At 38.7% G+C, this 15,859-nt stretch overlaps 1 protein-coding gene across 1 annotated transcript; it reads left to right on the top strand.

Annotated features, from left to right (window-relative positions):
• Positions 1–6,453: 6,453 nt before the first annotated feature.
• LOC308410321 (uncharacterized protein) lies at positions 6,454–14,567 on the top strand. Its single transcript, XM_080903578.1, has 4 exons — positions 6,454–6,964; positions 7,106–7,357; positions 11,509–11,954; positions 13,506–14,567. The coding sequence occupies exons 1-4, from the start codon at positions 6,835–6,837 to the stop codon at positions 14,229–14,231; spliced, it is 1,554 nt and encodes a 517-aa protein (XP_080759704.1). The 5' UTR covers positions 6,454–6,834; the 3' UTR covers positions 14,232–14,567.
• The last annotated feature ends 1,292 nt before the right edge of the window (positions 14,568–15,859 follow it).

Here is a 15,859-nt window from a genome sequence, read left to right on the forward strand (position 1 = left end):
TATACATTCAGGCACAGTCGGTATAATCAAAGTCATGACTGTTTGCATAATCAGCAGGAAACACTTTGAGTCCATTCCAGCTCCTTTGGTGCAACTCAAAGTGACGACAGGTAACCTGGATACCTGCAGCTCATTCAGGTCGTCCAGCTGAAGGTTTCCTGTGTCTGACATAGTGCAGCAGATCTACTCCAGCCTGATTCTTTTTTCTACGTTATCTTTAAATTCCACCAAATACTTAGATGTTATTGTTTAAGTAAAACCAGTGAGCGTACTTGAAAAAAGCGTGGTTGTTACACACGTTCTGTTACTGAACTCTTTCAATTTCTATTTCAAATGTAATAAAGCAAATAAAATGGCATAAATTGGCTTGTTTCTCTCGGCTCTTCTGGCTTCCGGCTCTTTTTAGAGAACCGGCTCTTTTGGCTTGGCTCACTAAAAAGAGCCGGATCTTTCGGCTCCTAACCGGCTCTTCAGGTTGTTTTGTTGCTTTAATTAATTTATTATCAATAAAAATATGAAATTATGCACAAAAGGAATTACTAATGTAAAAAACATCGTGGTTTTATTTATCTATGTTTACATATAAATATATACAGTGGCCCCTCGTAAAAAAAAAAAGTGCGTCGATGCGTCATCACTTTCAAAACAGACATGGCGGCAGTGAGTAGTGGCAAAATGAGTGAGGCAGCCACAGTTGACTTAAATCACTCCACCCGAACACACAGTTCTACATTATGGGGATATTTTAACAGAAAAGGAAGTGATTCAGTCGTTTGCCGGCTTTGTAAGGTGGAAATGGCCTATCATAAAAGCACGACGGCTATGCACCAGCACCTCAAACAACGGCATCCAGGAGCAGCTTCTGCAAAGGATTAAATGTTTTAAATGTTTTGTTAACTTTTCCTTAATTGTATATATGTTTGCACATTTCATTTCTTGTTAAATGCTATCTGTAATATAAGATTGTACTACTACTACAACTTTATTTTGCTATTTTTTTATTAAAAGGTGTTCAAATGAAGAAATCTGTGCTTTTCATTGAGATATATAAATTAGTAAATGTGAAATTGCTATACAAGTCAAATAATGGGGAATTAATCGAATCAAATCAAAATAGAATCAGATTGAAAAATTAACTCATTCACTGCCATTGACGTCTATAGACGTCAATTGAAAAACTTACGTTGACTGCCATTGACGTCTATAGACGTCAATTTCGTTTTTCAATGGGAGGGGCTAGAATACAACCTCAGGCAGCTTGTCAGTGAATTTTATTTTTTCATATATTTGTAAATAAATTGTTTTGATAAAACATAACCTTTCTCAGTGTTATTTCTGTTTTATAGAAGTGAAAAACTATTTTATATGTTAGAGGTGTCACAAAGCAAGAAATATTAGTGTCAAAGGCACTTTTCTGCTTGAAATGTATTTTTCACAAAAAGCTCGTTTTCTCCCTTTTTTTGGTCAAAACAGGCATTTTTGGTGGAACCCACCTCTCTTCTACAGCTGATTACTAACGAATGGAAAATGGTAGAAACAAGCTTTTTTTTTGGATGAAAGAAGAGAGTCTGTTCTTCATTTTGGTAGGTTCAGCGTTTATATGATCATAACACACAGTTTTCTGTGGCTCTTCAAAAATGAGTAAAAATGCTCAAAAACCCTGGCAGTGGGGAGTTACCTGATTTGAAAATGGCTGGCAGTGAATGAGTTAATCGCTAGATTCATTGATTAGGAAAAGCCCAGCCCTAGCCCCTAGAGACAAATCATGTACAAAGCTCAACACTGCGCCTAGCATCCTGGAGTACTTCCGTTGTGTTTTGTACGTGTTTTGGAGTTTGTAGGTGTTTTGTCTCTAGGAGTCACCGTAAATATACTTTTATTTATTCACTCCACATAAAATGTAATAAATAAATAATATAATACAAAAACCAACTATTTACATTTCAACTTTTAACTAATTAAATTTTCAACTTTTTCTTTTAAACAAATGTAAAGGGAAACAACACAAAACACTGCAAACCACAACACAATGAAATATAAATTAAAATATGAAAACAAAAAGAACATGCATATTCTCTGTCATATGGACCTGCATGAATAAACTTTCTGAATCCTTTATCATCTGCAACTGAAAATAGTTGTGGATGATTACTATACCTTTCTAATGTGACGTTGTTGTCCCTGGCTCTCTTTCTCTGTCTCTCCCTCCGGCTGTGTTCCTGTGCTACTGCGAGTGTAACTACCGCCCCTCCCCCCCTTCCCTCGCGTGCAGAGTGAAGCGGAAAAAGTGCGAGAGAGAGGGTGTCGTTCACTTCAAAGAGTTGGCTCTAAGAGCCGTTTCGTTCGCAACCGACACATCACTATTTGAAAAGACCAAAAATCATTATTTCCATACTGGGACAATATTAGGACATGGAGGGATTTCCATAAATTCTGGACTGTCACACACCCATAAAACATGTGCTCTGTTGTTTCCAAAGTTGTTTTACAAATATAACAGTTGTCTGACACAAATTTAAATCTTTCTCTCATAAATTCATTGGAGGGGTAAATATTTTTTGTATTTTTAAAATTGACTTCTTTAAGTTTGGGGGGGATTGGAAATTTCAAATATTAATATCATCAACGAGATCTCAGATTTGTTATAATCTTTAAAGATGAGTGAGTGTTTTGACCTACTTTGATATAAAGTGTTAACCAAATACCTCCTCAAAAAGTGATTATTGCATTTTTCATTAACCAAGTCAAGACCATCTAGTTTAATTGTATGTAAATTTGGAGTCGGTGTATTTGAAAAATTGTTCTTTATCGTATTGACAAGGTCTGTTGGGATATTCTGTGAAACCTTTTTATAGAGCTCGAACGAGCAACTCCTGTCACATTTCTCATTAAACCTGTTTAATTCAAGTATATCTCCATTTTCATCCATTATATGTGTCACAGACCAAATTTGTTTTGTCATCCATTCTTCCACAAACGTAGATTTCCCCAGATTCAATATCACCCTATTATTCCACAATGGACCGTTGTGGGGACTAAAGTTATTGAGATCCCTTCCCAGACGCCTTAACGCCCACTCACATCCTGGGCCATCTGACCTCAGGAATTCGCATGATAAGGTGGGGCCAGGTTTCACAATGAACACACCCGAAACTCTGGCTGATTGGGACCCACGCCCAGTTTCCCACCTTGGCTCAGGCGATTAGAGGATCATCAGGGGGTCCTTTTGTCCCTCTGTGGGGGGTTACTCCCACTAGGTTTATATCTGGGACTCTCCACCATTTGACCTTAGAACTGAAGAAGCTTCTCGGATGAGAGGTGAAACGTCTTCAAGCAACTTAAAGAAGTCCAGACGCTTTTCTTTGCAAGCTCCTTTGACTACGATGACCTGGATGACTGAGAACCTTCACAGACAGACTAAAGTTATGTTTAAACATTAATTTCCAATTTAACAAAACTTTGTGATGAAATTTGGAGAGTTTTATGGGCAGTTTAGAAATTTCAAAATCGCATACTAATAGGAATTGGATCCCCCCAACTCTGTTGAAAATAAGAGATGGTATCAAGAACCAGATCTCATTATCATTTTTTAAGAAAGATCAAGCCAATAAATCTTTAACATGCCATTCATTATTTCAAAATCTATTGCTCTTAAACCCCCCTCTTCATAGTCTTTTATCAAGTCCCTGTTACTTATATAGTGATGTTTATTTTTCTATATGAAATTAAAATTCACCTTATTGATGTCTTTTATAATCCTTGGTGGGATGGCTAGGGAATAAGCTGGATAGATTAATCTGGACAAAGATTCAACCTTGGTTAACATTATCCTGCCGAACAACGTTAAATCTCTCTGTAGCCAATGGTTTAGAGTTTATTTTGCATTTGCCAATTGTATTCTGAATATTCTTTTCTTCACTATCAGCAATGCATTTAGTTAACCAAATTCCAAGATATTTGATTTCATTTTTGACAGGTATATCGTACAAAGAAGAGTGAGAACAATTGTGGATACTCATGAGTTCACATTTGTCCAGGTTCAGGCGTAGTCCAGAAGCATCAGAAAAGATCTTTATTGTATCTAAGGCCAATGGAATTTGTTCTTTATTTTTTAGAAATATTGTTGTATCATCTGAAAGCTGACTTATTATTAATTTGTGGTTATTTATGTCTAATCCTTTGATGTTTGAGTTTATGACAGTAATAGCAAGTAGTTCAGTGGCTACAATGAATAAAAGAGGTGAGATGCTGCAGCCCTGCCTGATACTTCTCTCCACCCTGAACCTGGAACATGTGCCTTCTGGAAGAGAAACACAACTATTAATATCAGTGTATAACATAGTGATCATATGCAGAAATGCATCTCCAAACCCAAAATGGTTAAATGTCTTAATAATAAAAGTGTGTTCGATAGAATCAAATGCTTTATGGAAGTCCAAGAACAACATAAAATCATCATCCTCAATTAGGTAATTGTAATCGATAAGGTCCGAAACCAAGCGGATATTATTTTGGATCAACTGTCCTTTGAGAAATCCTGATTGTGTTGGGCTAATTATTTCAGAAATACCCGTTTTTAGTCTGGTTGCTAAAACTTTTGTAGTCCCTATTTAAGAGTGTTATAGGTCTTAGATTACTTAGTTTTTTCTTATCTTTTCCTGGTTTTGGAATTAATTTTATAACTCCTTCTTTCATTGTTGTCATAAGCTCCTTTTGATTAATACACACTGAATAATAGTAATTTTAAATCTTCCCAAAAGTGCTTATAGAAATTAGTTGTTATTCCATCTGGTCCCAGTGAGCGATCAGATGCCAAGCTCTTGATAGCAAAATCAAATTCTTCTATAGTTAGGTCTTCATCACAAATTTCTCTAAAATTATCATCAATTACTGAAATCCAAATACTGATTTTGTCAAAGAAGGAGGTGATAATTTGTTCTGAGTATGAAGACTTATAAAGGTTACTGTAAAAAGTAAATACTTCATTTGAAATGCTTTTAGGGTCTGTACATTCCTCTCCGTTGATTATTAGGTTACATACTGAATTATATTCTTGTTTACGTTTTTCTAGATTGCAAAAATAGGCAGTGTTCTTTTCACCCTCTTCTATCCACTTGGCTTTGGATCGCAAATAAGTGCCGTTGGCTCTATGAAGGTATATTTTGTCCAATTTAGATTGTAAGTTGTTAATTTTTCCTTTTTTTTCCTCAGTCCAGTTCAATTTGCCATAAAGATTCATAAGTTCTTTCCTTCTTTCCTTTGTCTGTTTAACTTTTTACCGAATGTGACTGAGGTTTTTCTGATTCTAAATTTAAGATATTCCCATTTGAGTATCGGTGTATTGATGGCTTCGTCATTCTGGATATCTAAAATTATTATTTTTTAATAGAATTACAATACTCCTCATTTCTCAGCATCTGAGACTTAAATTTCCAATAATCCTTAAATGTGTTGTTTTGGTCTTTGCTTTATGATCTTAGCATAATGGTGCAATGGTCACTTATGGGGCCATTAGAGATAACTGTTTCCTTAACCTATTGTAAAATTGAGTTGGATACCAACCAATAATCAATACGTGACCTGCTTTGACCATTAGGTTTGTGCCAGGTGAATTGTTTGACATCTTTGTTTAAGTATCTCCATACATCTATTAATTTAGTATCATTAGCGAAAATTTCAAATATTGGGTTTTTATGTTCTCTTGAAAATTTTGAAGGCCATCTATCCAACCATTCATTCGGGAGTCACATTGAAATCACCTCCAACTACAATATAATCAGTGGGGAATTTGGTATTAAGTTCCTTTATAACTGTAGAAATTTGATACAAAAGGTTCTTATTCTCTTGATCATTGTTGAATCCATAAACATTGATCAAAATAATCAGAGTATTATCAGTATTTAACACACAGGCAACCCAATGTCCATCTTTGTCTGCCATATTGCACAAAAACCTACCAGGACATCTGTTGAAACAACCCCAGCAGACCTGTTTGTACCATGATTAAAATTTTTTTTTATCTCCCCATTGTTGTGACCAAAACTTCACATCAGATTCCTCAGAATGAGTTTCCTGGAGGAAAAAAAAACAATTTGCCTGTCGCCCCTTGCAGAACAGAAAACAGCTTTATGCTTAATTGAGTCTTTAAGTTCCCTTGTGTTAAAGGGAAAAAAAGAAATGTTAGTTTTCAATTGGAACACGGAACACATGAACAGCTTTAAAGAACAGGTTTAGGAGGTGGAGTAGGAAAGTCTTGAGGTAAAAGTCCCATCATCCGAAATGTTCCACTGTGTATTCCTTTTTTAGTCAGATGTCAGCCCGTACCTGGGTTTCTACCATTGACTGTAGAAAACACTCACTGGTTCAGACAGATGCCACTGCTCAGTCCGCCATCTCGCGAGCCTCCGTCAAGAAGAAGAAGAAGAGCTTCTGGTTTACATGTAAAGTCAACTGAGGACACTCCACACCAGTTGGTGGTGGTAATGCACCGTTTTGCTGTTTGCCAACCGCCAATAAACCCTATACAGAAAAAGAAGAAGTAACTGGAGGAGCGCGAGGAGCGCGACTGGGGGTCCCGCTAAACTTCACAAGTAGATTTGCATTGCGAAATCGCTTTCTGCCTGATTCGCGCGACCAAGTATCGCGACTGACGCAAAATAAAATACACGCTGCATTTTATGCATTCGTGCTTATCGCATCTGCCGCTCAAGTTGGAAAAAACCGGACCCCAGCTTCAAGTCGCGCCACGACAACCAATCAGGAACCTGGTGACGCGACGCTCTGGCCTAGTTCAAAGGGGCAGGTCCAGCCAAAGTCATTTGTTCTTCATTCAATATGTGGGAAAGGCTCATCAAGGCAGTAGCCAGCCACCCAGAGCTGTATGACATCAACTGTGCTTTCTACCGAGACAGGAATAAAAAGGACCTAGCTTGGAGAAAGATATGTAAAGATATAGGGCAACCTGGTAAGTTCATTAATTTCTCTTTTTAAATTTTTTCACTGACCCGGGGAAGCCGCGTCAAAGCTAGCAAGCCCGCCTACTGTCCCACTATTTCCCACTGATGTACAAATACCTTTCCGCTAACAAGAGAATGTGTTTATTCAGAGGACATCTGCAGGAGAAAGTGGAAGAGCCTCAGGGACACATACTCCAAGGAGAAGAGGGTAGTTAAGGAGAAGAGTAGTGGGTCTGCAGCAGTAAAGGGGAGGAAATGGAGGTTCTACACGGTCATGGGGTTTCTGGACCCCTTCCTCACCCCGCGGGAGACTAGCTGCAATATGGTGCGGACCCTGGAGAACATCCTTCCCGAGGACCAGAGACAGCCCGAAGAGGCAGCAGCGAAGTCCCAGTCAGAAGGTATGTTTACAATGAATTAATGTAGGCAGTTAATTTATGCATGTTCTCATATAGGTATATATAAATAATTTCCCCCAGGGATCAATAAAGTATTCTGATTCTGATGCTTCTGTCGCGTTCGGTGTGTGTGCTCTAGTGATGTGCGAATCATGAACGAATCGTTCAATACTCGAGAAGCACTTTACTGACTCGTGAATCATGATTCACAAACCCAACTGGCTCATTCACTGACTCATCCCTGTTGCTGTTAGCAAACTAATTTCATTAGTACAAATATATCTAGCTTATAATAAAAATTGCGGGGGGGAAACAACTGCCAGTTTCTTAACAAAAACATTTCTGCTCTGAATTGTAAGAACAAACTCTGAGTAGAAGCATCGCTCTGCTAACATGCTAACAGAACATTTGAGTCACTCAGGCCCCCCCCCTTTCCTGTGCTGAATCTTAGCATGAACAAATCGATGGCTGTGTCCCAATTCAGGGTCTGCATGCTTGAAGCATGCACACTATAAGTAGGAGAAGTGCGGAAGTGAGAGGCCTGTGAAATGGGCCGGTCTAGCCCTCTTTGCGCTGCTCAGGTTGCCTAGCAACCATGATACTAACTGCGAGAAACGTTACATACAGCATTGTGTGTCCTAAATGAAGGAGAAAAAATGTTTTGTTGGTCATTCATTTTTGTCATGACATCACTTTGATTAGTTGAATATCTGAGGCTAAGACCACAGGACTGTAAAACATGATAGTTGGGTTTCATTTCTGTACTGAACAGTCATTTCAAGATTAGTTAGTAAATAACAATTAGCTAATGTTGGTCATGAGACTAAAGTCATCTCACTGTGGTAATGTAAAAATAAAATATACAGGATATATTACAGCAGTGAGCTTGAACTCTGGGTCAAAGATTCAAGTTGCAGTTATTTATATTTCCTATCACCTTAAATCTTCACTCAAAGACAAGTATCTTTGACAGTGTATATATAGATGTGTTATACATAAGAGACAAATATTGTTCATTTAATATGTTGGCATTATTACATTTGGCTCAATGCTCACATATATGTGTAAAAAGGAAAATGTACAAGCTGTGAAAACTGTTTCTGATAGAATGAAGCGTAGACTGATATATTAAATATTCCTTTATTGGGTGAGAAAATCACACCTCGTCATAACTGCTTTAAGTCATACAGAATAGATATCAGAGCCTTAAACAGGCTGACTTCTGCTAAATGGGTCAAACTGGGCAGAAAGTATACAAACACATAACATCCATATAGAATATGATGTAACACTATAGATCAACTTACCTCAGAATATATAAAGCATATAAACAATTACAACAATATGATGCAACAAACACAGCAGTGCTACTAATCCAAAATACTCAAAGCTTCATAGAACTGAAACAAACATTTATTTTTAGGTCCATTCTGCTGCTGATACATACTTTAGGCTTCTGAATATTAAACTTGTTTCAGTCGGTCTATTCTCTCCGTCTGTCAGCTGCTGCTGGCTCTTCCTCCTCCTCTTCCTCACACACTGCTGAGTTTATCCTGGTGGATCATCAGGGGTGCAAAGCCTCACAGATGATGTGCTTAACGAGTAAACCGTCAGCTCGTTCAAACACACGTTAAAGTCCGTTTGGCTCGACACCACCGAACAGAGGCAGCAATATAACATAGCTAACATTAACAGTGCGGTGAATCCTGCTTGTGCTGTGATATTCAGGACTGCAAACCGAGCAGCATCACGGACTTTCAGCTTGTTGTGTTTGTGGATACATGACTGACTTTAATTATCCATAAAATCATCACATTCTCTGTAAGATTAAGGTCAACTATATGTGTGTATGTATGTGTGTGTGTGTAGAGGCTTTAAAACCAAGTAAACGCTGAAAGTACAAACATCACTAATGTCACATAACTTTGCCGACCTGTGGCCAACAGTAATGTTTTAATGTTCTTCATTATTAAACATTTGCACATATATAAGTGACATGATATTCTGTACTTACTTTTGACAGTTCACTCTTCGGCCGCTCCCTTCTGCCGTATTTTGCGGCAAAATTATCCACACCCACCGCTAGGGCTGCTCGATTATGGCAAAAATGATAATCACGATTATTTTCACTGAAATTGAGATCGCGATTATTTGACGATATTTATTTAACCCTTTAAGACCTACTATAGAACCAAGTCCGCCAGAGCTTATATTATTTTTTTACATGTTGTAGTGCCATTTGTGGGAGCATTTCAAGTTGCTAAATAACTGTTATAGCCCATATTTTAATAATATGTATGCATTAAGTCCATAGTAACTACATTAATTGCAAAAAAGTGCAATAAACTACAAAAAAATTGAAAATCGTTTTTGTTTTGTTTTTTTACATATATTTCTACTTGGAGAAATTTAAGAGGCTTATCCTTCAAAACTTTAAATACAAAAAAGTTGCAAAAAATAGTTTACAACAACAGGAAATTTATTTTGAGTGTCTTCATAGTTTTATTTTGGAGATACACCAATTTTTATATACACTGCAGGTAAAACAAAAAAAAAACAATCCTATGATGCAAATTTGCAAAGAAAACAGCAGGTGCATCAAAATAAACTATTTCCAGCAGTGCAATTCGAGTTCTAAGCATCCCAGAAACTATTCAGAAAAGTCAAACATGACCAGTAGAGGTTTTTAAGGTCTACAAGTAAAAAACTACATTTCCGCGAAAATGACGTCACTTCCGGTTTCGGCCAGGAAATGGCGGACATGAGACAGTTTGCGCTGACGTCTGTTTCACTGTGGGAAGTGTTATGAACAGCTGATCGGATCGGCAAAGCGTGTTTCTGGAATATTATGTTTTTGTTCCTGCAAGCGCTTTTTATGCAATTTTTGCAAAGCTATATGTGGAAGGAAACCGTGACCGAGGACAAGCTGATGGCATAAGTTGTAAGTACAACTCCTCCGGTTTCATATGCAAAACAAATTATTGCGCTAGCTTACGTGGTTCAGATTCTACAGGGATTTAAAAGTAGTTACACAAAACGGAGCGTGCTGCTCTGACCGGATTTAAAGGGTTAACAATGACTTTAAAAAATAATATAAAATAGTGTGCAACACCACTGAAGTTTTTTTTTTTTTTAAACTCTCTTTTCAACCAACGGCAGTCACTCTCCTCTCCAAATAACTTCTGCTTAGCTTTCCGAGCTTCCCTCGGGTCCTCTTAATCAGCGGTCTCCAACCTTTTTTGCGCCACGGACCGGTTTATGCCCGACAATATTTTCACGGACCGGCCTTTAAGGTGTCGCGGATAAATGAGGGAGGGGCTAATAATCGGCTCAGTCATTTTTAATGATCGTTGAAAGCCCAGATCGTAATCGTGATTAAAATTCGATTAATTGAGCAGCCCTACCCACCGCCGTGCTATGAATTGTGGGATATATGGGACCACGAAGCGTGCACCGGACCACGCTTGATATTTGGGGAAATCGATGGTGCATTTGGAGTATGCATTTGAAGTACACTTCAAATTGGGACAGCCGTCGTCGCGTGGCGGTGACATAATCGCACTCAAAATGCGTACTTCAAGCGTGCGGTCCCTTAATTGGGACACAGCCATTCACTCACCCTCTCCCTTGTGGCTCACAGCTTCTTCTTCTTGGTTGGCCACCAATGTTAAGGCGCATTACCGCCCCCTGGCTCACAGCTCTGTGGACATTTAGATGAGAAAATATATATTTGACACATCTGAGGAAAATACTAATAATATAAAAATACATGTTCCCTTTAGAAATCTTAATTTTTTTTAATGCTTTATAAAAATAGTTGCTTATGGATATATATGAAAAGAGAAACAAATTAAGTTTGAGTGAAAATGTAAAAACTTTTGCACTCTCTAGGCAACTGACTCAAAAAATCCGATTCATCTTGGTGAGTGACTCATTCAAACTCGATTCAGTAAGAAGAATCGCATTTATCGCATTTGCACTACTATTCTTATTGTGTATATCTTATTTATCTGTTCCTCTGGCTCTCCTGCTACTTTGAGCATGTACATGACAAAAGAATTTCCCTCGGGATAAATAAAGTTATTCTTATTTACCATAACAAGTATGCACCGTTAGGCACTCTCACGACTGCATGTGTCTCATGTTTTCTCCAGTGTCTGATGTGGAGAGGAGGACCAGGTCTCTGCGGACACAGTACGGGAGGGTGCTGTATCACCCGGAGAAGCTGAGCGCTGGAGAGCAGGAGAAGCTGAGCGCTGGAGAGCAGGAGAAGCTGAGCGCTGGAGAGCAGGAGAAGCTGAGCGCTGGAGAGCAGGAGAAGCTGAGCGCTGGAGAGCAGGAGAAGCTGAGCGCTGGAGAGCAGGAGAAGCTGAGCGCTGGAGAGCAGGAGAAGCTGAGCGCTGGAGAGCAGGAGAAGCTGAGCGCTGGAGAGCAGGAGAAGCTGTGCGCTGGAGAGCAGGAGAAGCTGTGCGCTGGAGAGCAGGAGAAGCTGTGCGCTGGAGAGCAGGAGAAGCTGTGCGCTGGAGAGCAGGAGAAGCTGAGGGAGAAACTCTGTTTCTTGAGGCCTTACATAGTTCGCAGGAAAGGATATTCATCTCTGGTAAGTCTGCAAAGAGAAAAATACATTTCCTAAATATTAAAGGTCCTTATCACAGTTTAAAGAAATAACAACATCAATCGGTGAGAAAATTGGGGGGGGGAGACGTTAAAGTTGCAGCAGCAAGTCCTTTATATTTAGAATAACTCAGAGGGCTGTGTCTAATGTGAAATTTTTGGAAGACTTCATGAGAATGATCAAGCATTTTTTTAGCATTTTACATTTTTGCCTTTAAATGTTTTAATATAGTTTTAAGGACTTTAACTGAAACATAGTCAACAGCAAAACTGATAAATGCAGCAGACGACCTCCCGCTGCATTGAACAGCAAATGAACATCGAAACCGGATAGTTTCTCAGATGGTGGAGCGCAAATATTCAATTCAAAATAAGTACTTAAGTTGTTCTGGGTCTGATGTGTTTGCAAAGCCATTTTATTTCTTTTAATATTAGAAAGAAACAACAAGATTCAGACTACCCTCTATGAGCAAGCACTTGGTGACAGTGGGGAGGAAATTGTCCTTTTTAACTGGAAGAACTAGGCTAAGGGAGGGGAGAGGGAGCTGGCTGAGGAGAAGGAGACAGGACAAAAGACGCACTGTGAAAGAGCGCCAGATATTAATAATAATTAATGATTAAATTCAAGGAGTTTTGAGGACATCCTGATAATAATGAGTCAAAATAGTAATGCCTGTAAGAATTAAATAATTGAACTAGTTTTTCAGGGTCAGATATAAAAACAATTTTGCAGCTTGTTCTTCTTCTCTCAAACGACTCATTTTCTGAAAGGCTGCTTGCAGGTAGGAAGAGGAAATTCTTTTCAACAAATCTGGCAGAAGAACGCTACCCAGGAGGGTTCGTTCCCAGTAGGCAGATGCTAGCAAGTATACACGGCTTTGAATCATGAAACTTTGTGCAGAGGTTTTCACACAAGTCTCAGTTAGAGGTAATCAATGGTGCTGGGTGTCGTCACTGATTTCTAGAATCAATCCGATTCACAAGGTCTCGAATCGAGGAATCGGGGGAAATTTTGCCCCAGTCAGAAATATTACAATTCAGATCATGCATCTGTACATTTCCATATTTTTATTTCTGTAAAAAGAAATATGACACTTGCGAGACTTTATCAAAGGTGTAAGCATCATAGAAGATGCCTTTGTGTCAAAGTAACTGAGGATAAAACACAGAAAAACGTGAAGGCGACTTTCCTGGCCTGGGATTTTATAAAAATATTCTGTGTGCAGTAGATCAAAAACGAAAGAAAACCATTAATCAACATATGAACATTGCCTGATGCTGCTGAAGTGAAACAGAGCAAAGTTACAGAGGTTTTATTAGAGACATAGCTAAGAGTTTTGCAATTTTGCATAATTTTAAAAAGTTTAAACTTCAGTAGCCTATTGAACAGCATAAAAGGAGGATACAGCTGGACAGCTCGGACTGATAGCCTGCTCCATAGCGACTGACGCTGTCATCATCACAGGGTAGCTTTATCTATATATCTATAAATCCTCTAAACTGCATGTTTTTTTTTGTTTGTTTGTTTTGTTTGCAGGCGGACAACTTTGTGGATCATAATGAGAAGGATGAAGAGGAGTTGAAGACTGAGGGGAACATTGATCAGGAGATGGGCAGCTCAGTAAGCAGCCAGCTGGATGCAGATGGAGGTGGCCAAGACTTGGATGAGCCCCAGTCTATGGACTCTGCCCCGAGCTTCGCCCCACTTCAGTGTCCACAGCCTCGGGTCACAGAGGTCGTGTCTCTGAGTTGTCCGCATCATCGCGATGAAGACAATCAACCTGTTAAAACGGCACCCAAACACGACGTCCTCAACCAGTTTGCTGAGGTCATGCTGGCTGACATGCGGCAGGTTGAAGACCCTGTGCTGCTTATGAGGCTCCGCAGAGACATCACAGACCTGGTGTTCAAAGCGGTGGAGGAGGACATGCGGAGGCGGTGTGTTCAAGCGCCATCCTCAGTGACTGGGAATGGCACGCAAAGCTGCTGCAATCCTCTGCAGCTGTATTCAAACATCTCCTGGAGCCAGAGGCTTCTGAGGAAGAGGAGGAACAAAGGGCATAGGACTGGAAGCAGGTCGCAGAGGCGGGAGGAGAATAGGAGGGTGTCCAGGAGTCAGTTAGCACCACCTGTCGATCCAGGGCAGTCAGCAGAGGGGTTGAGCGCAAACGGGCCTCAGGTTATTCTTCAGGTGTTTGAGATTAAAAAAGATGGGGAGCCAGATTTAGTAAAGATTGAAGATGAGCCTTTAGCCATGGACTGACTTGAGAGTCTGTCGGGGCAAGATGAGCAGGGTTTGGAGGGATGGAAGAGAAGGCTGTCATTTTTTTTCTAGTTTTTCTTTTATTTTTGGATCTTTCACCTCAGGGCCACCATAGCTAGAATTTAAACTAAAGACACATCTCTGCCTTTGCAAAGTAAATGTTTATAAGCCTGTAGTTGAACTTTTGGATGGTCTTCATTCAGAAAACTGAATAAGATGAAGAAATTAGCTTTAAACACAAGGCAGCTCTCTTTGTTACCCAGCTAAAAGAAGAAAAAAAACTTGTCTGAATCTTGTTTGGATTTTCTGTTGTGAATAAAGAATCTCTTGTTTTCAGCCTTGTTGGCCCTTTTCTTTATGGATTAGTAACCTGTCCAGCTCTAAACACAGCTGTGATGGATTTATGAGGAAATATTTGCAGTTTCCCCCCCTGTCCTGCAGATGGAAGCATGGAAACCCACCACAGACCCTTTCCCAAAAATTCAAATATCATGGAAAAGTTTATTTCCATAATTCTATTCAAAACATTAAACTTTCATAGATTATAGATTCAGAGCCCACAACTTAAATGATTTCAAGTACTTCAAGTAGTGTTTATTTGTACATAATTTGGGCTTCCAGCTCATAAAACCCACAAAAACAGGATTTCAAAAAATTTGAATGCTGTGAAGACCTCACCATTAACGTCTCATTTTTTGCAGGAAAAAAAAAAGTGACTGAGTGAAGCGATTTAATGACACCTGGGGAAACCTGTGCAGGTGCTTTCAGGTTAGTAGATGAGTTATGTGTGAAACTCCGTTTAAAACATTCATGCCCTGTAAAATTTGGGCTGATGTCTTCACAGTATTCTAATTTTTTGAAATCCTGTTTTTGTGGGTTTTATGAGCTGGAAGCCCAAATTATGTACAAATAAGCACTTGAAATCGTTTAAGTTGTGGGCCCTGAATCTATAATCTATGAAAGTTTATTGTTTTGAATAGAATTATGGAAATAACCAAACTCTTCCATGATATCCTAATTATTTGGAAAGGATCTGTAAGTCACAGCTCCTCCTGAACTAACAGGACTGCAAATTAAACCCCAAATTTATGCTTATACTTTTTAAAAAGGCAAATTTCTACCTTAATCCTAAAACAGTATTTCAAGACTAATTTATTATTCCAGCATTTCCACCCTGCAAAATTAACATTAAAGAAATTTAATTTTTAAAATGTATTTATTTATTTTTTCTTAATAGCGTCTTCAGTCATTTGTGCATACATTCATTTCCATCAATGTATGCAAACTTCCTGCCACAAAAGAATATATCTTATTTGTTTATTTAAAAATAAATAATAAAATCAATTAAAAATTGTAAAAACAAAAAAAAAACTGAGAAAACGGGGAAAAAAGTTTTTGGTGATTTATAAGTAAAGCTTGCTGATAATGTGTTTTAGTACCCTAACTGTAGTGCCTTAAATGTTTCATATTATTTAATGATTATTACTCCACACTTCAGTGTTGATTATCTTTATTTCATTATTTTTCCCGTGTTCAGGTGTCTTTTCTTTTAGGCATTATCTTGGTTGTTTTCACAGCACACGGGGTCCTTTTTGATTTTCAGTCAGGCGCTGCGGGCCGCTATCTGT

This window comes from Rhamphochromis sp. 'chilingali' (assembly GCF_963969265.1).
Source record: "Rhamphochromis sp. 'chilingali' genome assembly, chromosome: 14".
Taxonomy (NCBI): domain Eukaryota; kingdom Metazoa; phylum Chordata; class Actinopteri; order Cichliformes; family Cichlidae; genus Rhamphochromis; species Rhamphochromis sp. 'chilingali'.

What these genes read in the sequence shown, in the direction of transcription:
- LOC308410321 (XM_080903578.1), top strand. Translation starts at nt 6,835, where the DNA reads ATGTGGGAAAGGCTCATCAAGGCAGTAGCCAGCCACCCAGAGCTGTAT. An exon ending in AGCGAAGTCCCAGTCAGAAG is followed by an intron (nt 7,358 to 11,508) that starts GTATGTTTACAA and finishes TGTTTTCTCCAG; the next exon opens with TGTCTGATGTGGAGAGGAGG. An exon ending in GGAAAGGATATTCATCTCTG is followed by an intron (nt 11,955 to 13,505) that starts GTAAGTCTGCAA and finishes TTTTGTTTGCAG; the next exon opens with GCGGACAACTTTGTGGATCA.